Source organism: Gopherus evgoodei, chromosome 1 (genome assembly GCF_007399415.2).
Source record: "Gopherus evgoodei ecotype Sinaloan lineage chromosome 1, rGopEvg1_v1.p, whole genome shotgun sequence".
Taxonomy (NCBI): domain Eukaryota; kingdom Metazoa; phylum Chordata; order Testudines; family Testudinidae; genus Gopherus; species Gopherus evgoodei.
The window spans coordinates 291,639,445-291,665,665 of NC_044322.1; the positions used below are offsets into that span (position 1 = coordinate 291,639,445).

The 26,221-nt window shown below is 41.0% G+C and overlaps 1 protein-coding gene across 3 annotated transcripts in view; it reads right to left on the bottom strand.

Moving 5' to 3' along the window:
• Positions 1–26,221, bottom strand: part of ACSS3 (acyl-CoA synthetase short chain family member 3) — a 180,455-nt gene that overhangs the window by 95,168 nt on the left and 59,066 nt on the right. For 2 of the 3 annotated variants that reach the window (XM_030548632.1, XM_030548631.1), the window contains exons 3-7: positions 18,718–18,906; positions 10,986–11,120; positions 10,571–10,711; positions 7,411–7,491; positions 7,223–7,318 (exon numbers count right to left, since the gene is read on the bottom strand). In XM_030548632.1, coding sequence (XP_030404492.1) covers positions 7,223–7,318; positions 7,411–7,491; positions 10,571–10,711; positions 10,986–11,120; positions 18,718–18,906 — 642 coding nt within the window. Of the gene's footprint in view, positions 1–7,222; positions 7,319–7,410; positions 7,492–9,242; positions 9,275–10,570; positions 10,712–10,985; positions 11,121–18,717; positions 18,907–26,221 lie in introns of those variants that run through there. The other variant, XM_030548633.1, reaches the window with a different exon arrangement.

Sequence of the window (26,221 nt, forward strand, 5' to 3'; positions counted from 1 at the left end):
GCTGGGTGTGGTCCCTGCCTGTGGATGTTGGTGAGAGTGCAAGCTTGGAGGGGGTTGCAGCTTGTCACAACATCACTTTGTGAGAGGGAACACAGACTGGTATGGCAGAGGGATCAGCGGTACCCCAGTTCTAGTTTGCACTCTGGGGGGACCTCTCACACCAGGTTTATGTCTCCACTTTTTATAATAATGAGTCGTCTCTTTCATATCTGCACTCAGAAAGGAGTGCCGGAACCTACATAAAAGGGGGGTGCCCTCCGTGCCGGAACAGTGGCCTCACCTCTGCCCCAAGGTCCCACTCCTCCTCTTCCTCCCGATGCCCCGACCCCTGGCCAGGCCGGAAGCTGGAACCAGGCTGTAGTAAGAGCTGCCCGCACAGGGAGTCTGGGCTGCTGTGGGGAGCCCCAGACCCTTCACCTGCCCTGGGTGGGGGGCCAGGGTGCCCAAGAGGAAACCCTGGTCCATGTCCCCACCTCCACTGCTGCCCAGGGCAGATGGAGGGCCCGGAGCTCCCCATGGTGGCTCAGGTTCCCTGGGCAGCTCTTACCAGGGACCGGCTCCCAGCCTGGCAAGGGCCTTGGGGGGAAGAGGAGCAGCAGGGGGCAGAGCCCCATGATGATTGGGAGCTAAGACCCATCTCAGATCCCCTCCCTCCCCCCCTCCACACAGGAAGACACTGGTGCTGCCATGAAGCACCACCCCGAAAAGCGTGTGGGCATGGCCCTCCCACTATTAAAAGTGAGGGAGCCATTGTTTTCCTAACTCCCCCCTGGTTCTGGCATCCCTGCACTCAGAATTTCTAGGTGACAAATCCTGGTCCTGTAGTGCCAAGCAGATGACACATGTGTAGTTAAAACAACTGGCACTGGTATTAGGAAGGTTGTAGGATAAATATAAAATTAAAGATTTAAAGTTAGCTTATTTGTTAAGGAACTATATAAGTGTTTAAAGAAAGGCCCTGACCAGCAAGTAGAAGGAAGGCCATGAAAACGATGAGTTATAAGGTCAAAAGGAATGAAGTAGGGAGAACGTCTAATTCAAAGACTAAATAATGAGATACGGGAAAGTTTCTAAAAAGACAACCCTTAACCGACACGGGTGACTGCAGATGCTTTTAAATCAAATAAAGAGAATCTGTCTTAAAATGAGCTAATACAGATCTTCCCACCCTACATACGAGTCTTATCCCCTATGTGAACCCAGGTGCAACAGGAAAACAGTTGAACAGCAAGAAGGAAAAGAGGAAAGTGATAGACAGGAGATACTGGTCTAACACTCAGCTCAGGACACAAGTTTGATAGCTTTTCAGGAAAGGATGCCACCGAATTTCCTCTGGGAACTCTCCACTATCCGTTCTTTTCCATCTTATCAATTTCTCTATATCAGTATCTTCCTGCTCACTCCTATGCCAATCTATTATCTTGCTGACCTCTTCTGTCTCTCTGAGCATTAGGACCCTGCTCTCTTCTGGTTCCCTTCCCCAAGTGCCACTTCCTCCTTGGGCATTCCCTCCAAAAATGGTCAGGGTTACCACAATGCCAGCATCCATCCGTTTCTTCACTTTGATCCCACATCCATCATAATCTGGTCTGATATTTCCATGGAAACTTGCACTGGGCCTGAATCCTCACAGCCTCCTTAAGCTGATCCAGTTCACCCCATAATTCTAACACTCCCGACACCATCTACATGACCCGTGATTCATAAGATGGTGTCTCAACCTCCCTTCTCTTCTTCCAGAGAATGGACATACATCCTAGCACCTAGTACCTTGAAAACTAAAACTTCCAGTCTCCTTCCCAGTTCCATCTCTGTAGCTACTTTGATAGTTTCATCTAATCTTTGGGTCTTCCCCATCTGGAGCTGTAGTTGCATCTCCCCACTGAAAACGTAACTGACCTCAGGCTAAAGCATCTTGCATCTCAGAGCCTGCTTATGGGAAGGTGTTCATAACCAATCTCTGGCTTCTTCCTATAGTTGAGAAAACCTGCCCAGTTTCAATCAGTGCATGCTGCAGGCTCCAAAGAATGTGTAAGGGCATCTGTTAAGACACTGATAGTCCTGTCAAACCTTACTGCTAAATCCTCATCCTCCCTGTCTTTCCCTATGAGCAACAGGCTCAGGAACTTCAGCTTAGTGTACTCAGCTCACTCATTCAGACTGGCTGCCATTCCGAACTGTGCATGCCAATCACTTCACTTTTGTTCCCCTCTACTATATGGGCTGGGTTAAATACAGGCCATGCTGCCCTTCTTGAAGGTGGCATAGAATCATATAAGATTAGGATTGGAAGAGACCTCAGGAGGTCATCTAATCCAACCCCCTGCTCAAAACAGGACCAACGCCAACTAAATCATCCCCACCAGGGTTTTGTCAAACCAGGCCTTAAAAACCTCTGATGGAGATCCCACTACCTCCCTAGGTAACCCATTCCAATGCTTCATCACCCTCCTAGTGAAATAATTTTTCCTAATATCCAACTTAGACCTCTCCAACTGCAACCTGAGACAATTTCTCCTTGTTCTGTGATCTGCCACCACTGAGAACAGCATAGCTCCATCCTCTTTGGAACCACCTTTCAGATACTTGAAGGCTGTTATTAAATCCCCACCCCTTCTCTTCTGCAAACTAAATAAGACCAGTTCCCTCACCCTTCTTCCAAGTCACTCATTTTCTTCCCTTCAAATGCTAACAAAAAGAAACCTCTCTACAATTAACAATAGCTAATCTTTTAAATAAATGGTCCGGATCACAGACTTCCACTTGCCTCACTTTTAAGATAATCACCACAAATCCAACTGTGGCACCAAACTTTGTGTTGCACACATGTGCTGGTTGATTTCCTAGGGTAGGAACACCTTCATAATTTGTTGAGGGATGAAATGAGAACCTGCTTGTGGTCTCTTTCCTCCTATGTACATAAGCACAACGAATGTCATTAAACTGGTGATCAAAAGTCCCAAAAAGGCCTACAAGTCAGCAAAGCAATGGCAAAAGTGGCTGCTTCCAAGTCAAACCAGACACCAGCCCCTCATTGCACATAATGCAGTTAAATATCAAGGGTTTATCCAGCACAAAATGCAACTACCTCACAAAGATCCTATGAACTGATAAAACTGACTGGAGGAAATGTAAGTTGAGTGAAAAAGCCATCGCTCCAAGATCAACAGATAAACCCATCTTAGCAGTCTTCCATCCAAAACAAGGCCTGGCAACCTATGCCAAAGGTGATGTGAAGAACCCTATACAGGTACTCCCTAACACAACCCCTAATTCCATCGCCATCCAGGTCAGCAACTTGACGTTAGTGAATGTCTATAAACGTCCATTAACGAACTAGCCCTCTCGCAGTGCTTCCACTTTCAAGCCACCCCACCATCACATAGGCAACTTCAACAGCCACCACAATTTGTGGGGCTATGACACCAATGATTGTGCAGGAGAAAAACAGTCATCACAGGCAGTGGCAGAAGACCTTTGCCTGCACTACAATGCTAAGGAGCACGGTACTTTTAGGTCAGCACACTGACAAAATGCTATACGCCTGACCTTTGCTTTGTATTGCAAGAAAACAACAGCCACCTTTTGCCATCAACAAGGATAGTATTTGACAACTTTCCCAACAGCCAACACAGACCTCTTGTGATTCAGGTCAGCCTCCAGATCCTGCTACTTCGAAGTCTCTGTTAAAACTTTGAGAAAGCAGTATGTTCAAAATACAGCAGGCACAGAGAAATTTGTGAAGTGCATGCCTCCGACCTTTGCCAATTATCATCACCTCATTAGCCTAATAAAAGCTGCCAAAGCCAATATTCCCAGGTGATACAGAAAGGCTTTCACCACCCGCTGGACATTAGAGAGCAAAGAACTGCTTTGGCAGTATAAGGCAAAAGAAAAACTGCATACAGCAAAAGCCTTGGGCCTTTCCCTGCAGCCATATTAGGAAAGTAGCAGCCACAAGCCAAGAAGCTGAAAGTCACATCCTCACATTCCTTCTAAATTCTATCAAAACAATGTAATATTGGGCTGGTAAGAAGGCACCCTTGCTAATAGTGCCCACCATCACCAGATAAGCAAGGAATCTCTTAAGATGTTTAAAGAAAACAATGTTGTTTGATAGCACTCTGTCTGGCAAGGAATCACTTATCAATGTTCTGATTGTAACACCCATACTTCCATTGTTTTAGCCTTTTTGGTTCCTACTTTTCTATTGTTTATCTGTATGGTCTCTGTCTGGTTCTTTGATTGTTTCCATCTGTTGCATAATTAATTTTGCTCAGTGTAAATCAACTATGGTGGTGGAGTCAGATTAGTTAAACAATTGTTTCATAATGGGCTAGGATTGTTGAAAATTACCTTTTTATATTACTTTGGTTAAGCTACAGCTAAGCAGGATTCAAGTTTCACTATATAAACTGAGGTCCAAAAGGAAGCTCTTTGGGACCAACTCTAGGACACAGCCCCAAGATCAGAGCTGCCAGACTTCAACGCTCTGCCAGTCACACCATGCAGAAGCTGGAGTCCTCAGATGACCTGGTCCTGGCTGGCCAGCAGGAAAAGTTCATCTGCCTTATTGGGATTGGTAAGCATTGTATGCTTAGCATGTGCATTCTGTTCTGGTAATTGTTAACAAAAAGAGGTTAAGGATATTAATGTGTAAAGCTCTGGTAAAAAGATCCTGCAAACCCACAGAAGAGTATACCCTGAGCCCTAGGAACTGGATATGGGTAGATGCCTTTCCCCCAGAGCCCTAGGAACTGGGAATGGGTGGGGATGCCTAAGTCAACCATTGAGCCTAGGAACTGGGTAAAAGTGGATGCCCTGGAGTGTGTGGGTATCAGTGTCTGATCTTTATAAGGGAACAACTTTTACCACATACTAAGCCTACATGTAGCTAATGTTTGGCTGAAGAAGATGATGGTTTTAACAGCGTTAAACATAACATGAAGAAAAGTAGATAATGTGATGATAATTGCATTATATTTGAATTTTCGTGTCTCAGTATTACTGAGGAAAGTCCATAGCCAAAACATGTCACTTGTTTTCAGGTGTTAGCAAATGAAAGCATGAGGCCAGGGAAACTACAGAGACATTTAGAAACTGAACGCCCAGAATTCGAAAAACAAGAGCAGCAATTTTTCTTTTGGAAACAAGAAGAATTAAAGCTTGGGGGAGTGGCAGGGATGAGAGAAGTCATGTATAAAGAGGCAACTGTTCCTCAAAAATGCTTTAAATGATCTTGTGTTGTGGCCAGGTGAATTGCGAAAGGTAAATCTGCACACACCATTTACCAAAAAATTCAACTTCCAGCAGCAATAGACATGTAGAATTATGACTGGGGAACAAGTAGCCATGGCACTGACAACCATTTTTATGGCAAATAATACCATCCACCGACACAATGATTATCTTGCAGAAAACATCCAGAAGCAGTTGACAAAACAAGTTAAGAAGAGGCAATAGGCAATCAGAGTTGGAAGAGACCTTAGGAGGTTATCTAATCCAACCCCTTGCTCAAAGTAGGACCAACGCCAACTAAATCATCCCAGCCAGGGCTTTGTCAAGCCAGGCCTTAAAAACCTCTGATGGAGATCCCACCACCTCCCTAGGTAACCCATTCCAATTCACAGACATCGCCTACATGGCTCAGTTTCTGATGCATATGGGATTTGACAAAGCAGGTATAATAGTTGAAGACTTATTTTGCAAAGAAATCCTAAGCTGAACAACTAGTGAGGAAATTTTCAAGATCCTTGATTAATTCATACTGGTTGAAGATCTTAACTGGGCCACATGTCCTAGGCCATGCACTGATGGGACAGGAACATGATCCAAAAGAAGAGCGGGACTGCAGCACAAGTCAAGATACAAAACCATCTGAACTATAGTGTCCTGAACTCTTGAATCTAGTACCTAAGTCAATTAAAAAAAAACAAAAAGCAAACAAAAAAAAAACCACTGTACTTGGTTGTAGGGAGCCACCAAGTTTTAAAACATCCATATGGAAGCCATAGCACTAAAAAGTTTGGGAACCACAGTGCTAAACATCTAAAGCCAATCCTCCATTATCTCCATGGTTAAGAAAGTGTTTCCTCCAAAGCAATCATTCTTTGCTGGTCCAAGATAACAACATCCCAAATTTCTTCCCGAACGTACATTTATTTCATGATAGCACACTATTGCCCACGATCATGCAAAGACCACAAGCATCTAACTTAATGCAAACACATATATGTATTTAACTGTATATATGTATATAATCCTGTTGCCTTTAATGGAATTATGTATACCAGTGTTTCTCAAACTGGGGTCCACGGCCTCCTAGAAGTCCCCGAGGGTAACCCTGGGGGTCCGCTAGCAACGGTGATTAACTCCTCCCTGTCCTTCCCAGTGTCTCCTTCATGCCGGGGAACTGCTGTTCCCCAGCGTGAAGGAGGCATTGGAAGGGTGGAGAAGGAGCAGGGAACCTGGTTCCATGCCGCTCCCAGAAGTGGCCAGAATGTCCTTGTAGCCTGGTGGAACAGGGAGGGGGGTCTCCGTGCGCTGCCCCCAGCCCAAGCGCTGGCTCTGCAACTCCCATTGGCTGGGAACTGAAGCCAACTGGAGCTAAGGGGGCAGTGCCTGCAGGCAGAGGCAGCACATGGAGACCTCCAGGCCCCCCACCTAGGAGCTGCTGCCAGAGAATAAGTGCCAGTCACCTCAACCCCTCCTCCACCCCAATCCCTTCCCCAGCACCCTCACCCTGCACCACCCTGCCCTCACCCTGCTCCAAACTCCTTCCCAGAGCCTGCACCTCAACCCCCTGCCCCAGCCCGGTGAAAGAGAGTGAAGGTGGGGGAGAGCAAGTGATGGAGGTGTGTGGAGTGAATGGGGGCATGGCCTAGGTGAAGGGGGCAGGGTAACGGCTGAGCAAGGGGGGGAATTGTGGGGTTCCCAAAAAAATTTAAATCAAAATGGGAGTCCTTAGGTTGCTAAAGTTTGAGAACCGCTTATGTACACAATTAAGGTGTAAAAGTCTTTGCAGGATTAGGGTTCATGCTAGGTTCAGTTAATTTTATTTTGAAGTAGTCTCAGAAATTTTAAAAAGCAACACATCTAAACATAGCACTAAGATGGTAAAATGTCAAACCTGAAGTAGAGCCCTGTGTAGCTCCAACATGTGTACCTCCCATCAACAGAAATTGGTCCAATAAAAGATATTCTGTCTCTTTCAAGCATTTACCTCATACAAAACAGTTGTATTCCCATGCAGGAGAGGTGCATAACAAACGTAGGAATGGCCAACTACCCAGCCTAAGTCAGAAGCTGCCCACCATACCTAAAATAAAATTAAAATTAAATTCAGTTAAACAAAAAAAAAGAGTTCCAAAAAGTTTTAATACATGCAACTACAATTTAAATAGCACTTGCCTCTCCAGGTCTGAGTCCATATATACCTGACATTGTCCAGTTCAACATAACCGCATAGCCACCTGTTGGTCTAACAACACCCTAAATGAGAAGTAATTTAAAATTAAGATCACTTAAAAGGCAAACACACATTAAATCTCTATTAAAAAAATCTCATTACTATAAATTAGCTATAATATTTAAAGTTGTCTAACTTCAGCTTTGACATCCCTGCCATATCAGGATAATATAACAGCCCAATCCTACAAATATTTGCTCATACAAGTAGTCCCATTGAAGAAAAGCCAAGCATGGATTAAAATTAACTTTTGCATTATTACCTGGAGGATCAGTTCAAAAGACAGAGCAAAAAATAGATCTGATCTCAATTATTTACACAACACAACCATCACTCAGCTAAAATCCTCTCTTTAAAATCAGTTTTCCACACATTTACAAACAAATGTTATAAAACATTTAAAATAAAAGAAAATTTAATGCAAGTATGTACAGAAATTAATCCTCTCCTTCTCTTCAGTAACAGAACATAAGCACCATGCTATGGAATATTATATATATTGCTGTTAACAGCATCTTGCACAGTTAGTTATGTTGAGAACTAGAGCTTATTGAGAATTTCCAACCTAAAACTAGCTCAATGCTGATTCATTGAGCCCAGAATGTTTCACAAAAACATACTGAGTCTGACAGATTGGCTATCTGGCTGCTATTTCACCAGTGTTGTACAGCATAGGGCAGAAGAAAAACTGACAAGAATCACAATCAATTTCATACACTAGTGGCAGGATCCTGGGGAGCCTATTTCATTTTGGAAACATCATATATTGAAGTTTTCAAAGCAAAATTTTAAATAGAATGTGTGGGTTGCAGGAAATTTTGAAAAAAAGGTTTTAGTCTAATCTGAATCAAAACTAAACCAAATTTCAAAAAGCAGAAATTTTCCCCTAACTGGAAATTACGAGTTTTGGCCAACTCTACTGACATCTAAACGTTGCTTCTGAGATACAGTTAGCACAGCAGTCGCTAGAAATTTTGGAAGAGTGGGGATCACAGGACCTATGTGCACTACTTATATAAGCTTAGCTGTAATACCCCACAAATAACTGTGCCATTTCATCTAAGTACTTTATTTTAATTCTCCAAAAGAAGCATCATGCATTTGACTCCTCTGTGCTTTGATTAACTGGACTGCTATCTGTTTGTTAAAAGCTCCTAGTCACTGAGGGTAAGTAGTGTTCCTAGCCTTTTTAGTTATATTTCACCTCAAGATGAACAGGCACCTAGGAATCCCTTCCCCTCTCTCAACCTATGTCCTTTCATGCCAGTCATTGCCTCTATTTTAAGATTTTCTTTTCTATTCTCTGCCCCCATTTCTCTGTCTTATTTGGTTTTCTTCTTGTTGTGCAATTGTATTTTTAGCTATTTTCCCCGGTTCTGCTCACTCAATATTTTCCTCCACCTACCAGGCCATTCATTATGTATTCCACTGACCTCACCCAGCCACCAGCACTACACAGCTCTCTTTCCAACTTGTTAGGATATATAAAAGTTTTTGCTGTACCAGAATGGGGCAAATGAAAGGGATGGAAAAGCACATAGCTGGTGCCTCTGGACCCAAATTTCTCACCGACATGTTCTTACCTACTCCCACCCATCTCTCACACTCCCTAGAATCAGTAAACCAAAAACAATTTAGAGTTAAGTGTCATGATATTAAGTACTAGAGGGGTAGCCATGTTAGTCTGGATCTGTAAAAAGCGAAAGAGAGTCCTGTGGCACCTTATAGACTAACAGACGTATTGGAGCATAAGCTTTCGTGGGTGAATACCCACTTTGTCAGATGAATGCAGTGGAAATTTCCAGAGGCAGGTATAAATATGCAGGCAAGAATCAGTCTAGAGATAACGAGGTTAGTTCAGTCAGGGAGGATGAGGCCCTCTTCTAGCAGTTGAGGTGTGAACACCAAAGGAGGAGAAATGTCTCATTGAAAGGTGACCTAGGGCCAGAAAGAGTTAATTAACTCACAGACTGACAGATATTAAGTGTCTGTTTTCCACAAAGATATAATAGGCTTTCCACTTAGTCTTTTAGATGCTTCCTCCACCCTCCCACCGCTCTCCCATGAGGGAGACCTTTTTACTGTATTTGAGAAGACACTTAAATCTGCATCATATGTGATTAAATGGAGTATTGCTTCAAACATTTTACTGAAGAAATACTCCTTTCCTTTGCTGTAAGAAAGTTCTAACACAAACCCTATGGGCTGCTGCTTTAGTAGTGTACAGCGTTAGACTGCTCTTAGCAAGAGTCAGCCAACCGGCAAAGGTGAAACAGATTTGACATTTAATCTTAAAATAATGGGGGACAGCAGACAAAATGTAAATTTTCATTAATTCTTGGATACCTTAAGTTTTTGGCTAAAGTTCCTGGGGATTGGGGGCGGGGGGAATTGGAAAAAATATACAAATATAAACAGGAAAATCTTTTAATACAGCAATAAAGTAGCCAAGAAAAAAGTTTGGGGCATTCTGTGTTCTGCTCAGCATATCAGAATTCTTCTAAAGATATATAACTGACTGAATTTGAAAAGCATATGCTGCCTTAGTTGTCTAACCTTATTCAATCTCAACTTCCTCCATTTAAAAAAAAAAGAAAAAAAAGGAGCATATGAACATTACATATGACATTAGTCAACATTACACTCTGATTCCAGTTAAAATTCATGGACTATTATCTGATCCTCCTTTATTCAGTATAAAACAAAAAGTCATCACAAAGTAAACACTGTTGACCAACCTATCACTAACTTATTATATAAACATATCACACTGCTAATATAGAGGGTGCATACAAAGATAAGAAATATGTCCCTTTTCCTAAAGAATTTATATTAAACAAACATTTAGATTAGAATGCATTTTATCTTATGTCATTCACATTTAGATCCACTAATATGATTTACTGGAAGACAATGAACTTTAAATCTTAAAAAGTTAAAGCAATGAAATGTGAGTAAATGAGATCAAAGCAGTTCTAACAATGCTTATCATTCATTGAGGTGAGCTTTGGCAAATATTTTCAGCCTTTTAATTAAATGCTCTTTGATATGGAACAGAAAATAGTTTGGTCACAGATATTTATACTAAAGATAGTACCCTACCTTGGGCAAGCCAGTCGTTCCTGATGTATAAAGAATGTAAAGTGGATGATCTGAACGAACAGCAACACAATCATGCGGCTTGGCTTTTGCTATTTCTTCATCCCAATCAAGATCACGACCTGAGACTAGAGGAACTGTTCCCTATACACCAAGAAACACAGAAATATTCAATGAAATTTAATCAGATGGAATAAAAGACAGTGGCTCAAAAGATATGCAGCATCCAGTCTCCACATGCATACCTTGAACAAAGCTAGTATACCTAATCTCTCAGACACAGAAGCTCTATTTAAATCTCATGACATGAAAGATCTCAATTAAAATGCACAGCAAAACATTTTTGATTAAAAAGGAAAAAAAAGGACAGCAAGAAGATATGTAAAAAGTTAATAAGCAAGAACAACTATAAGTTTACCAAGTGAGGCCGACTGTATATGAGAACTTTCTCAGGTTGGTGCTGTATCATCTCCAGTGCTCTTTCTAGAAGCGGCATGTATTCCACTTTCCTTCCTGGTTCTATCCCAAAAGTTGCAGTTACAACAAGTTTGGGCTAAAATAAAGAGGATCATAGTATATTAAAAATGTTTGTCATAAAATTATTCAGTAAATAAAGCCCTTACACACAATACACACATTTACTGCATTTTAAAGAGAACATTGTATTCTTCACACATACAAGTTTCTATTTTTTTAAATTATTGTTTAAATCATGCACTCTTCATTTATACTGGGAGTGAAAACATTAAACTGCACAATTTAAAGTCAGGGCACCTCTGACTTTACAACAACATACAAAATGTTTTGACATAACTTCCAAGAGCTTGCCTCCAAAAATTAACTAAACCAAATGTATATTAGTCGTATTCCAAGAAGTAAAAGCCAACTAATAGTCAGACTCATCTTATTTAGAACTGAACCAATCTTCTCTCCTCTGAAAAACTGCAAGCACAACAAGAGTGCTCTTAGTTTATACTATGCAATCTCACAATCTGACCAAGATAGTTTATTGTGTATATTACCAGAAATCTCATGATGGAGGCAGTGGCCCCAACTCTATAATTACCGATGAGTTGAGCTTTGAACTCAGAATGGGACTTGAGTAGCTTTCTTATGTATGAATAATACAGTGTACCATCTCCAAATTTATTAGTAAAGGAAATTCATTAATTAGTCTGAGTTAAAAATATTTTTTAAATCTTTTTTAAATGAGCTTTTTAAAAAAAATAAGTTCAGCATTTATCATCTCTCTCTTTTTGACCAGAATAACTTCAACAACAGAATAAGATAGAATTTTCAAACTTTCCATATAGTTCAGCTTAATTAAAGTCATGAAGAGGCTACATTTGAATAAATTAGTTTGTAATTAATCTAAAATACTAACAACTATTGTCTCCCATTGTTATGTTTATAGACTAGTCAGGGCTAATTTTGCTGAAGTTGCTGTTTAAGGGGTCCCATGTGATTACCTTTCCCCAGCCACTCTGTATGCTGCAAATCTAATCTCAGACAAGATCAAGTTAATTGGAGTGAAACTCATGCTAGGCAAGATGAATATTTTCTCCAGAGTATAGGGGCATTGATTGCGAGTGTCATAGATGGCTTCCTCATGCCTCGCCCCCTACCCTTTCCTATCTTTGCTCTCTCTCACTCCATATTCCTGCTAACCTTGCCATGCTTCCTTCACATCTCTGCTCACAACCTCCTCACATACCGCCTTCTTCCCATTACCTTTAGCTCTCCTGTCCTGCTTTCTGGTGTTGAGGTGAGAGGGATATGCAAACTCTTTTCCCTCTGAAATCCCCATTCACTACCTTCAGTATAGGCTACACACATTCCTGCTTGTCCCCAATGCATCCCATATTCCCTTCCTGCTGTCCAATTTGTCTCTGGACTTTCACAGATAATCAAGATTTTGAAAATCGAATAAAATCAATTTTCTTTAAAAAATCAAAATCTGAAAGTTTCATAACCTTCAAGCTTACTTATATGCTGATACTTTATTTTTAAAAATATTTATGCAATGTGTTATTATGTATGTGTTTGTAATACATATTACACAAACGGCAGCGTTAGTACAGACAGGGCATCAGACGACACCAGTGCTTTAACCATCTTGTCATCCATATCTGCTCTCAGTCAGATTAAAAGGCTTGCACAACATGTGGATCATGTGGGCTCACTGTGCAGCCCGCGGGAGGAGAGTAGGCAAGCGGTGAGTGAGGGAGAAGGGCTGAAGAGGTGGGCGGGCAGTGGCGGGGGCTGAGGAGGCGAGCGGGCAGGAAGTGGCGGGGGGGGGCAGGTGAGCCAGCAGCGGGAGTGGGGAGCTGAGGAAGCGAGTGTGCGGGCAGTGGCGGGGGGTGAGTAGATGAGCCAGAGGGGTGGGGGGCTGAGGAGGCAAGCGAGGAGTCAGTGGCTGACCTGTTCTACTGATCTGGTCTGGCTCCCATCCCCTCTCCAAGGGTTGCAGCTGTCTGGAAGCTGCCTTCCACGCCTTCCTCATTCACACCTCATTCATTCAACAGGGCAATTGATTACAATGTTGGGGGAAGATCATCTACTTCTAGCAAAAAGACATTTTTCTTTTACCTTAATTCTACTACCTTAGGGGCCTGCTATAACATATTACCAAGGTTCAATACCGCTGTTTCGGGGCTGGGTGGCGCTGGAGGGGTGTTGTATTTCGGGGGGGGAGGGCCTTGGCAGCACTGGGGGGGAGGTTCAGCAGGGCCGGGGGGTTCGGCCCTCAGCTGTTTTCTTTGGAATAATATGGCCCTCGCTGCTTTACGAGTTGTGCAGGCCTGGATTAAATGAAACAATGACTGAAATCCAGCATCTGTTCTACCATATTTCAAAAGCTTCAATTTTCTTCTTGTCAGCAGCATTAGTTTCCCAGAATTCATAACCATAAGTTGCTATGAGAAAAATAAAAAGCTTATTTTTTTCGTAATGACTTATGGATGGAATTCCTTGGAAACTAACTGACAAGAAGAAAACTAAAGTCTTTAAGATGTGGTGCTAGCAAAGACACTTGTGCATCTCCTGGATGGAAGAGAACAAAAGCTTATTTTAAAAATATTACTGAAGAAAAGTGGAATCTGCTCTCAGAAATCAACAGGCACAAACTTATGTACTTTGGTCACATCAGGCATAGAAACAGAAATAATGCAAGGAAGTTATTATGGAAGGAATGGTGTTGGGTCATCAGAGTAGGGGATGACCAGCAAGGAGACGGATGGGTGGATGGTGTGTGGCAGATCATTGGGAAGTCAGCTGCTGAGTGTGCAAAGTTAGAATGCCTCAAAAAGGCTTCTGAAAATTCTATGCTGTCACCACTATTCAGACATAAATAAATGGACTTTACTGCTGCTGCTACTATCTGAGCTACACTAAGCACTTTTACCATAAAGACTTGTGCTTATTTGTTGTTCTGGAGTAAAGTTGTCACATGAGCATGTCAGCTTTATTTTTTTTAGTAAGTTTCTAGCCCTAATGGACATGGAGAACAGCATGAAAACATGAATAGAGAATAATAAGGATTAGAAAACAGAAGACCAATGAACAGAACCCTCACTTTAAGAAGCTCATTTTTGATTTTGTGGTTCTGACTAGTAATTTGGGACTGGCAATACTACACGCACTCTGTTGATTCCACTAGTGGAGCTGCATTGGTGGTAGTGCAATGGCGGGAAAATTTAAGGGTGAGGGGGCAGGAGGGAAGACTAATGTTTACATACTTTTACTAGCCGGACTAGCTGCCACTGTGTGGGCATATAATCCATATGAGATAGGACTAAGGAAGAGTTGCAGTCAAGTATTCTGTAACATTCTACATAAAAGCAGATAAATCATACTTAAGGCTATGATTTTGTCACACAGATTGCAGAAGTCACAGAATCCGTGGGACCTCTGATTTCAGCCCATGGAGGCTGGGAGCTGCAGGGTCCCCCCGCCACCAGCAGTGGCCGGGAGTTATGGGTACCCACACTGCCTGAGGTGGCAGGGGCCCCCTGCAGCTCCAAGTACCACGGGCAGTAGGGACCCGCCCTGCAGCTCCTAGCCGCTGCAGATAGCGAGGGGGCCCCGCAGCTCCGCCACTCTGGAGCACCGAATCGGGGCCCCTGCAGCTGCCCGGCTGCTGCAAGCAGTGTGGGGACTCTGTAGCTCCCCACTTTGTCACAGATGTTTTTAGTAAAAGTCACGGACATGCCAAGGGCCCCAACTAATTTTTCTTTATTGCCCATGACCAGTCTGGACTTTTACTAAAAGCATCTGTGACAAAATCTTAGCCTTAATCATACTGTAAGAGTGGGTAATAAAGGTATATAGTTGCTTTTTAAATCTATGGAAGAGTGGACTTTTTAAAAAACATGTATTACAAAAATAAATAAATAGTTCTTTAAACATAAGATTGGGCTGCCATTATTCTGAGGCAACCATGTCTCTTAAGTGCCAGGCTCATCATCTTAGTGCCTGATCACATAAATGGTCTGATGATCATGATAATAATCAGGAGTAGCCATTTATGGATGTATCTGTGTGCAAGAACAGTAGTCTTGTTCAGAATAAATAGGGCCCCTTATTTTTTGTTTTTTTCCACCAAAAACCTCTGAAAAATTCCTGTGTTTTGAAAAATCCAATAATTGTATTTTTCCAGTTTCTACTCTGACTTTGTCCCTGCTTGAATTCTCTGGACACGGCTCCCTCCTCGGAGACCCCACAGACTTCCTCAGCATGCCTGCACAGGGAAGGTTAAATTGCCCTGTTGGTGGCTGCTGCCACTGCACAGTGAGGGAGTGAGACAGGCAGGGAGCCTGACAAGACAACCGACTGCTGCACAGATAGGCCACAGGGAACAAGAGGCTGCACTCATGAGTAGTGGCCCCCCTTCTGACCAGCTCCCTCAGGAATGTAAAGCGCCTCCCTTCCCCCATCCCCACCTCCAACATAAAAACAGCCATACTGAGTCAGACCAAAGGTCCATGTAATCCAGTATCCTGTCTTCTGACAAGGACCAATGCCAGATGCTTCAGAGGAACTGAATGGAAGAGGCAATCACCTACTGATCCATGCCGAGACATCCACTCCCAGCTTCTGGCAGTCAGAGGCTAGAGAGACCCAGAGCATGGGGTTGCATCCTTGACTATTTTGGCTAATGGCCATTGACAGACCTATCCTCCACGAACTTATCTAATGCTTTTTTGAACCTGGTTATAGCTCACAATATCCTCTGGCAACAAGTTCCACAGTTTGATTGTGTGTTATGTGAAGAGGTAATTCCTTTTGTTTATTTTAAACCATAAGTGCCCCTGTGAATAGCTGGGCCTCAAAAACCCCTCCCTGTGCCTGCTCCTCCCCATGAGTGCCCAGGCACTCCCCGTCCCTGTAATAACCCCTGTGAGTAGGTAGGCATTACCATCTGGAGAGGAGCCCCAAGTCACAGAGTCCCTTCCACTTCACTTGCGAGACATAGCCTGCTCCTGGGCCAGGAACAGGTCACTCCAGTCCCCCTGTGGCCTGGTGGAGCAAAGCTGAGGAACTCATGGTGCAAGGAGGAGAACAGTGGCAACCCCCCACTGCTGCTGGTAGGTCTGTGTATCAGTGTTAGGCAACCAGCAGAAGGGGAAGCTAGCCTAGTGGTTGGAAAAAGTCTCAAGCCTAGTGGTCAGGCATCAGGACCAGTGTTAGACCCTGGGACAAGGGTCAGAGGCAGAGGCAGAAGCTGGAGCCAAGGGTCAAACCAGAGGTCAGAAGCTGGAGGAAGCAGGAAAGCAGGCAAAGAGGGGTTCAAGGTAGCGGCAGGACCGAGGCAAGGCTGAGTGCAAGGCAGAAAGATAATACAGAAGCAGTCACACTGACAGACATGAGCACTGAGCAGCCAGTGAACTGCTTTTGTCCTAAAAGCTGGCCTACTGGCCTCTCCAGCCAGTCAGGGAATGGAGCCAGTCAGGCAGCCTGCTGCAGCACAGCTGTACTGAGGAGGTTGCCTAGAGACTAGCTCTGTTGCAGGCCCTGATTGCTGACATTCATTGACTGAAATCTGCTCTCTACTAGCACCCAGCCGCTGTGCACCTAGCTGTGACAGGAAAGATTATGATTTTGGGACAGGAGTTTTGTTCAAGTACTGTTTTTGGTCTGTTCTTTACATCAGGTGATAGCACTCTATTTTTGGAAGACGCTTCTCTGAGACACAGTGATGATCCCATTTCATGCTAAAATGGGTTGAAAATGAAAAACTGCATCTGAATGTTTACACTGCAATTAAACAGACTCTTAGCCGGAGTGAGTTGACATGGGCCAGCTATGGGTGTTTAACTGCCTCAAGAGGCTTCAGTGATTTAAAGCACAGCATCTATAAGCTGTACATCCTACCACATCATATTTGAAGTGTCCTTGCAGTTTTCGTTTTACATTTTTCAAAATATTAAAATAAGATGCTTAAACAAATGATGTGTTTAGATCTAACAGACATTTAATGGCCATCAGAAAAAAGTATCTTATTTCAGTGTAGTGAAGTATATATATGCTCCACTTCAAGTGAGATGAGGTTATAACAAATGCCTGTACTCCCATTCAATATCACTTCATCTCAGTTGACTTATGTCTACAGCACAGTCAATATCTGAGAAGACTAACAATCATCGTGGTCTATGCAGCATTTCCAGAGCTATTTAAAATTCAAGACAAATTAAGGCAAGCTGGTACGGTATCTGTACTTTTCTATATCCAATAGAAAGTTCTTATTATTTCTTATATCTGGGGTCTTATGATAAGATCTAAATTGTGATATTTCTCCCAAAAGAACTTCTCACAGATTGATCTCTGTTCCAAAGATGCAACTCTTTCTAGCATATCATACCAACATGAGGTTTGGTACCTCAATGTTCAATAAGCACAAATTACAGTACTAACTGGGGCAATTGCTAAAGAATATCTTACTAACTTTGAGTTGAGCACAGTGCCATCTACTACACTATTATTTAAATGCATATGCTTTAAAATAGTCCTAATATAATTTGTACTAAATTTTTAAAAAGCTGTACAGAGTTCTGAAATCTGGACAAATCTTGAAATTTCAGTATGAATGTGGCTCACTTTGTCTTACCCTTTGATTTCATTACACATCAGTGTGTTCAACATGCAAGCCAGCTAAAGAAAAATTCATCAAGAGAATAAAACATAATTCAATTTGATTCGCCTTTCAAGTTTAAAACAAATGACAGCATAATCTAGCACAGAACCCAGGGCATGCAGCTCCTAGTTCTATGCCTGGTTTGCCACAGAATTGCTGTGTGGCCTTGGATAAATCACTTAAACTCCCTCTCTGTTTTCTCATCTGTAAAATAGGGATAATTATATACTGTGTTCTCTTTCTGAGAGAAGGACCATTAGGATTAATTAGCTAATATTTGCAAAGTACTATGAAAATGAAAAATGCTAGCTCTGTGCTATTACATAAATTGACCTTAAGGTTTTGCACTCCTACTTGGTTTTTTTCACCACATGATTTTGCCAATCAGTAGCATCTGAGGCTTAAAATTCATCCCTCTAGCTTGCCGAAAAAGCATAAAATAAATTTCGAGAAATTGTTGTGATTTCCCCTTCTCTTTTCCACCTGTAATTCCCACAAAATAAATCATCAGAATTTAAAAAAAATAGACAGCACTATTCATTTCTAATAAAAATTGCAAGATATTACTTACAGTATATAGTGTCAGACATGAAAAATACTTTATAACCATATAGTGTACTTGAACATAATCTGCAGTGGAATAGCTCACAACCTAATATGGACAGATGGAAAACAAACAAAAGGGAGAGGTACAAGGTTGGCAGTTTACAGAATCTTAGACAATTAAGGGAAGGCTGGGTGAAAAGTGGGTTTCAAGCCAAGATTCTGAAGTGTAGAATGGTTACCACAGTGGAGGATGTTCGGTCTAAGCATAGAGAGCAGCATGATAAAAAGTCATACTTGTAAAGGTCAAAAAGTTAAAACTCAGTACTTGCTATAAAATATAACACTCTGCATAAATATCTGTCTGCATTTTGGTACTATGTACTGTTAACAAAACACCTATTTACCATAAAAGAGGAAATATAACAATCATTTTCTATAATTTATGAGCTTTGTTTTTCTAAATGTTTGTTACCTTTGCATGATCAATGCGACTAGAAAGCTCCTTAGATGCAAATCCACCAAAAATGAGGCTATGTATGGCTCCTATTCTTGCGCATGCCAGCATAGTATATATTGTCTGTGGAATCATGGGCATGTAGATGACAACACAATCTCCTTTCTTCACACCGTATTTAACCATAACATCAGCTAACTTGGAGACCTGTATAGGCAAAATTTTCAAGTTAACGATAAAGAGATGTATAAAGCAAGCATCTCAATAAACAGATTAATTGCTTTTCCAGTTTAGGTGGCATCTCACAAAAAGAAACACAGTCAATATTAGATAATAACTGGACAACATACTTGACCATTTTATCATTGATCTTGCCATGAATCACTGGTACAGTTTACTTAAAAATTAATGCTGCTTTTCACTTTAAGCCACAGGAATACTACATAAAATTGAAGTTCCAGTACAAGGTCAATGAATTTAGTCCATATTAGAAAAAAAAAAGAGAATGGAGCAGCATCTTCTGTAAAGATGAAAAAGCTGATAAAAAATATCGGCATTAGTGGCTTTACAAAGTAGAGCAAAGAAAAAATACTAGAGCGATTTCATTTTAATTAGCTATTCATATTACTGTTACAATTAACTAAAACAATTCTATGTAAGACATACAAAATAAGACCACGTTTGCAGGCCAGGTTTATTTTACTAAACTAAACAGATATGAAAAAAGCCAGGAAAGTATCAGAATTGTTCATAATCCAAGTTTCATTAAAACATAGCAAAGTCGGGCACAGGTCAATAGAGGAGATACCAAATGTTTTCCCAATTTTCTGTATTCTCTAATTTCTAAATCCTTTGGATAAGAGTTCTTCCACATTGTGTCTGTCCCAACATCCTCGTGATCCATTTAATTTCAGAGATTACTTTTTTCTCCCAGCTCCAGATTATTTAGGCATGTAGACAGGTTTAACAGATTGAGCATCAGACTGAAAGTCAGGCCCTCCTAAAACCTAATTCTGATCCTGCCAGTGACTTGTACGTTCATGAGCAAATTATTTACCCTCGAGAGGCACATAGTTAGTACTGAGAGGTTATAGTAAGTATTCATGTTTACACAATTCTTTGTACAGTATAAAAGAAACAACTAAGTGTTAGGTATTCATTATCCCCAGCTACAAGGATCATTGAGGATAATTAATATAATATGCTAACCAGAAACAGGTAGGCATCTTTATCTTGGTTTATTGGTTTTAATTTTTTTTTATTAACTTTAGTGATTGATCTTGAAAGAAATGTCTCCATCATTCTAAATATAACTAACTCCACACCATTAATACACTGTGAAAATCGGGATGCACTATTAAAGAGCAATGCAGTCGCTGGCACTGATAAATGTATGATAACTGGTAAGAACATAAGAATGGCAATATTTGATCAGACCAATGGTCCATCTAGCCCAGTATCTTGTTTTCCGACCACAGGGCAATTATCCAATGATCCACCTCCTGTTATCCAGTCCCAGCTTCCAGTAGTCAGAGGTTTAAGGACAGCCATAGCATGAGGATGAGTCCCCTAATCATCGTGGCCAATAGCCATTGATGAACCTATCCTCCACAAACTGATCTAATTCTTTTTTGAAACCAGTTATATTTTCAGTCTTCACATTATCCCCTACGATGAGTACAACAGGTTGACTGTGTATTGTGTTAAGTACTTCCTTTTTGTTTTAAATCTGCTGCCAATTAATTTAATGAACAGATCCTTGGTTCTTTTGCCTTGCAAATGGGTAAATACCACTATCCTATTCACTTTCTCTAAAGCATTCATGATTTTATAGACTATCATACCCGCTCTCTTAATCATCTCTTTTCAATGTTGAACAGTCTCAGCCTTGTTCCATACACCTAATCATTGTTGTTGCCCTTCTCTGTACCTTTTCCAATTCTAATATTTTTTGAGATGGGGAGTAGTATTCAAAGTATGGATGTACCATAGATTTATATAGAGGTCTTATAATATTTTCTGTCTTATTATCTACCCTTCTCCTAATGATTCTGCACACAGTTAGCTTTTTTGACTGCTACAACACATTTTCAGAGAACTACGGATGATGACGCCAAGATCTTTCTTGAGTAGTAACAGCTAATTTAGTTGTGATTATGTTTTCCAATGTGCATTATTCTGCATTTACCAACTCTGAATTTCACCTGCCATTTTGCTAGCCAAATAATCTGGTATTCAGAGAAGATTTTAGGTGGGACTCTTGGGAAAATTAATTATAGGTGGATTTGTCCAATACTTTCCATTATAAGATCATGTTTTCAGTTGCTTACAACTATGCCAAAATGTAGCTGTAAAACAAGGATAATGCCACCAACTCACCTCACATGCGGTTTTGTGAAGATTAATCCTTGTAATCAATGCTTGAGAAGCACTCATTCTATGGGAATGAGTACAATAAAACAGCCCAAGAGGCAATTAATGACATTTAATTAATAGTTCTGTATTCAGTGCGGGGGGTTAGGTGGTTTATGGTACAAAAATATGGGCCTACACACTGAATGAGGATAAAAAGAAATATCAACTAATTATCCAATTAGTAAGCAGGATGCATTCTGAAGTAGGGGTTCTGTGCAAAATAAAGCCTGTGATTTTGTCATTGAAGACTATCGTAATGCACACACAACCTTAATTCCAGTATTTCCTACCTTTTGAGTGCTTGACTTTTCAACCTTAGAAGTCTTTCAATATAGGTTTTTATATGTAAAAAAATTACAATCTAGACAGTTTTGGACCTTTATTGAAGCATTGTAGAGCACAAACCTATGAAAAGGAGAAGAGGGCATGTCGTAGCAGGAATCCCACCATATTTGCCACATGTACCCAGTTATGTTTGCTCTGCACCCTCTGGAGAGATAACTGTTACTGAAGGCAGTAGACTACTACAGTACCTGTATGCCTCAGCCATACTATAGCTGGTCCCTGAGCTGTTGCGTAGCAGCACAACTGTGAGAATACTCTTTGCATCCTCTCTCTCATCCCCTCCCAATAGTCCAAACACAGCCAGAGTTTAGGTCACAATATCCACAGAAGCATTTTACTCAACTGTAGAAGCCTAGAAAAATGCAGAACACAATGGAGCAGGCTTATCTGGCTCTGAAGATTGCTTGAATGATTCAGGATTGCCATATCTTTTTAAAAGAAAAAAAGAACTGGGTAAAATGACATGTTCATTTCTTTATTAAAAGTTCTGAAGAAGTTTTCCCATATCCTTTTTATCTCAGATTTGTTTGATGTTTCATGCAGGGAAAGCTTAAATAGTAAGAATGAGATCTCCAGTCATAATCTGGATTCACTCTGAATATGAACATTAGACTATAACATATGCACGAATTCTGAAAGAACTCCTTGCAACTACGAAGCTCACCATCTCTATTATGAATCTAAACTTAGAACTGTGCTCATATCAGTATGTATACTAATCTTTTAACCAGTACACTCACTCTCTCTTCTTTTTTAATAAATTTTAATTCAGTTAATAAGAATTGGCTGTAAGCATGTATTTGGGTAAGATCCAAAATATTCATTAACCTGGGAGGTAATGTGTCCAATCTTTTGGGATTAGTAGAACTTTCTTATACGATGAAAAAGATGTTCAGTGATCCTCGTCATATATGACTTGGGCATCTGGGTGAAGGTCTAAGGCTGGGTTATTTTACGGGAACTATGTTGTTGGCTTCTGGGTAACCAGAGAGGTATTATAGAAGCTGTTTTATGCTGTCTTGAAAAATCTAAGTATTAGAATATCCACCAGCTTTGGGGATTGTCTGCCCCATTCTTTGCAATTCACCCTAATTGAGTGACCTCAGTTGGCTCCCCAGGACTCTGGTCACACCCTCCTGGAAGCAGTGAAATACTGGGTTTTGTCAAGATCCACTGTGGGCACTGTGCTACTGTGCTAGTTGTTCCTTTCTTGAGGGGGTTGGGGCTGGAAAGGAATTTTTTCCCTCACTGCCAGATTGACCAAGGCAAAGTGGGGGTTTTATGCCTGAAGTGGATTCTGGGGGGCTTAATGGGGTGAACATGAAACTGGAATTAAGCTATGATGTCGCAACCCATGGCGGATATCCAGAGCAAGTACACCATAGAGAAGGAACACAGTGATCAGATAAAATGGATTGGTAAAGGATTTAAAGGTATTCTTTAAAGGAGCAGAAACAGGGAGGAGGGGGTTGAGGGTTACTATGACTGGTATTTCAGGGGGCCAATCTCTCTGAAACCTCATTTGAGTTGGGAGGGGAGAGATGGTGAGGTCACAGCAGCAGGTTGGCTGGGGGCCAGGATGGCTAAGTGGGAGGGCTCATGGAAGCCCCTGGGTATATGGTGAAATGATTATGAAATTACCGGCACTGTCAACTTATCTGCTGCGTACTCCCAAACATTTAAAAATAAAGTTGAGACTTAATTAAAACCACATACAGTTTCTCCTATTCTTCTTCAGGCTTAGCCAGACAATGCAGTTTACTTGAGGTCCTAAAGGTTAGGAAATAAATCCTGAATGGAGTTGGCAAGTTTTATATTTTTTCAAGGTATCACTCAATTTTTACATCAAGACAGCGAAACTATGAATAAGGCTAGTTTCTAGTGGCACTTTTATCTCTCCCTTAGCTTTTTTTCCCTTACTTCTTCCTATCAGTACCTTAGTACTGGGCAGATATTTTTGACCGTTTCTAACACGCATGAGATAAAACTTGTCTTCATTTCCGTCCCTCTCTCTTTTTTGATTCAAGACTCTCAATCTCAGTATAAAAATATTCAACTGTTTAATCCATTAATCTTTGCATAGCGAGGCTCTTACCAAATCTTTTTACTAGATACTAAAATCTTTAGTCTATGGTGCTGGCATCTGTCACTTTAATGACAAGTCACCTTCCAAAATAGGCTTTAAGGGGCTCCCAGTGGTTATTACATCTTGCTACTGCTTGGCAGAGACTGAGCCACCCTGTTCCACCTTGTCTTATTAGTTGAAGCTCGTTTGCATCACAGCAGTGCTGGTATTGTTTGTACGCATCTTTTCGTTTTGTGCTACCACTACAATAATGAAAAATGTCCACAAGCAGATCTTCTGTGGGTTTTGAGACTGCTTAAACAGCATCCTTCACTGAAAGATGTGCAATGTGAGAAACACAAGGCAGACAGTACACAGACATAAGTGCTGGAACTAGAGGTGCTGTCACACACCCTGGGTTGAAGTGGTTTCCATTATATACAATGTTTACCGTTTGGTTCAATGGCTCTCATCACCTCTACTATAAAAATTGTTCTAGCACCACGTACATGGAATTGACTCCTATTTTATCCGACTTTAAAACATTGTTATTTTTTCCTATCATGAAGAGGTCAGAAGATTACAAATGCTGAAGTACTTTTTTTGTCAAGCCATTGCAGAATATGGATTACCGACTGACTGCATTTGAAGGTTAAAAAAAACAAAAAAACAACCACACACAACCACTCAAGTTGGTGTTTCCCAATTCAAACATTGCAAAAGAATTTCCAGGTGGGTGAACAAAAGCCACTGCAATAATAAAAGCACTTTCCAACCACCATTTTGAATCAGTTGAGGAAACAAGCCCAAACACTTTAGTGGTGGATGACAGTAATGATGTTTGCAATGGCAAGGAGGTTTGCAGTATCACTAGGTACTTTCATTAGACTCAAAGTTGTGAAAACAGACCTCTTGGCCATTGAAATATTTAATATAGTAAATGCAGAAAATCTGTTAATTACAATAAATTCTGGGGTTTTTTGCTAACCACCACATTCCATGGGAGAATGTTACTTGTTTCTCTTCTGACTCTGCCAATGTTATGACAGGAAAAAATAACTCTGTTTTAAGTCGGATAAAACAGCAGTCAAGTTATATGAAAAAATTACCACTAACAGATAACATTCTTCAGGTGTTGAGACTGCTACATCTGCCTAATAACTGCATTATGATGAAGACACAATTCTTAATCTACTGACATGATTTCCATCTGCAATGAAATCTGAGAGTGAAAAAACAAACAATTGTGTATGAGTGGAACCAGTATCAAGTAGGGTCTGAACTGCCTGATTTCCAGCCAGGGGTAACAAAACTGAATGAGTGGAGGGAGGGGGACAAGTCCTGGATCTTAACAAAATGGAGACACAAGAAAAGTGGTATCCAGCTCTTTTGAAACTGATTGCTATGCTTCTGATTCTTCCTTATGGTCAGGCTAGAGTGGAGCATGTATTCTCCTTAATGCAGAGAAACACAACCATTTTTGATCTAGAATGTGCAGCAAAGGCTTATCTATTTTACTTGTAACAAAAACAAATGTTCTGGACTACTGATGGTGTCACTAGGCATAAATCTAGGTAACTCAGGAGGGTGGTAGACCACAAGTGTCAATGAAGCCCTCCTGTTGTAGGCCTCAATGAACCAATGTTCCTCCATGTTAAACACTTTGTGTAACCTAGGTGTAACCTAATGTACTAATAGCTGCAAAAATGTAGTGTTAGCAATTAGTTTTCGGTTGTAACAGCCAGTTCTCTGTTGTAATACATTGAAGCTAGGTTAAAGCACGCTCAAGGCCGTTTTAAGATACTGTATACATGTCTCAGCAGCGGAGAGGGGGGAGGAACGGGGAAGACAAAAGATTGAATGAGTAAAGATATTGCAGCTGGATGGAAAAGGAGGGGGGAGTGAGAAATCAGCTAGTCAGCACGAAAAAGTTTTGTAGTAAACAACTGGGATATAAAAGGAAGAAACTGCTTGTTTTAGGTGTGCAGGATTTGAGATTTTCTCCCTTGCACCTTATTTGAGCTCAAATAAACTTGTGTTTTGCTTCTCCACCCTGGTGTGTTTATTGGCGCTAAGCACTCTGGGCAACGAACCACTGTTGCTTGCCTCTGGCACTTCTGTGTCGGCAACACTACTATGAACTGAAACCTTCCCAACAGCTACCAGAAATTGCTAAATGCACAGCACTCCAGCAGATGCTGTCATACCAATCACTGTCATTGTAACCTTAAACTGAGATGCATAGCAACATGGGGATGACAACAGGTAGGATTTTTAAAAAGTTGTTGGTAAAGCATTTTCGTATGCAGTAATATTGTAGGAGCAGGATTTTATAAATGTACTATGAGTATTAATGTATGATTTGATTTCATCCTGCCAGCCACCCTTTTTGAAAAGCAGAAAGGAATGACAGACCAGAACAATCCTTATGACTGATTATGGTCACCCTTTTGTTTTAGGATAAGTTATAATGTCTGCTATGGTTTCCTATATGTATTACAAATTAGGCACTCTAGTTAAATATATATTTCTTTTTTTTTAAGGTTTAGAACGTAAGAGACAGGATCTTGTATTGTGTCTATGTTAAGGAGATTAGAGGAACACTGAAAGCCTGGGCCACAATGTAAATAGTTTTGATTATAAGATTTAGGAAATTTTAATTTACAATGCCTTTTCTTGCTCAACATAAAAACTGCT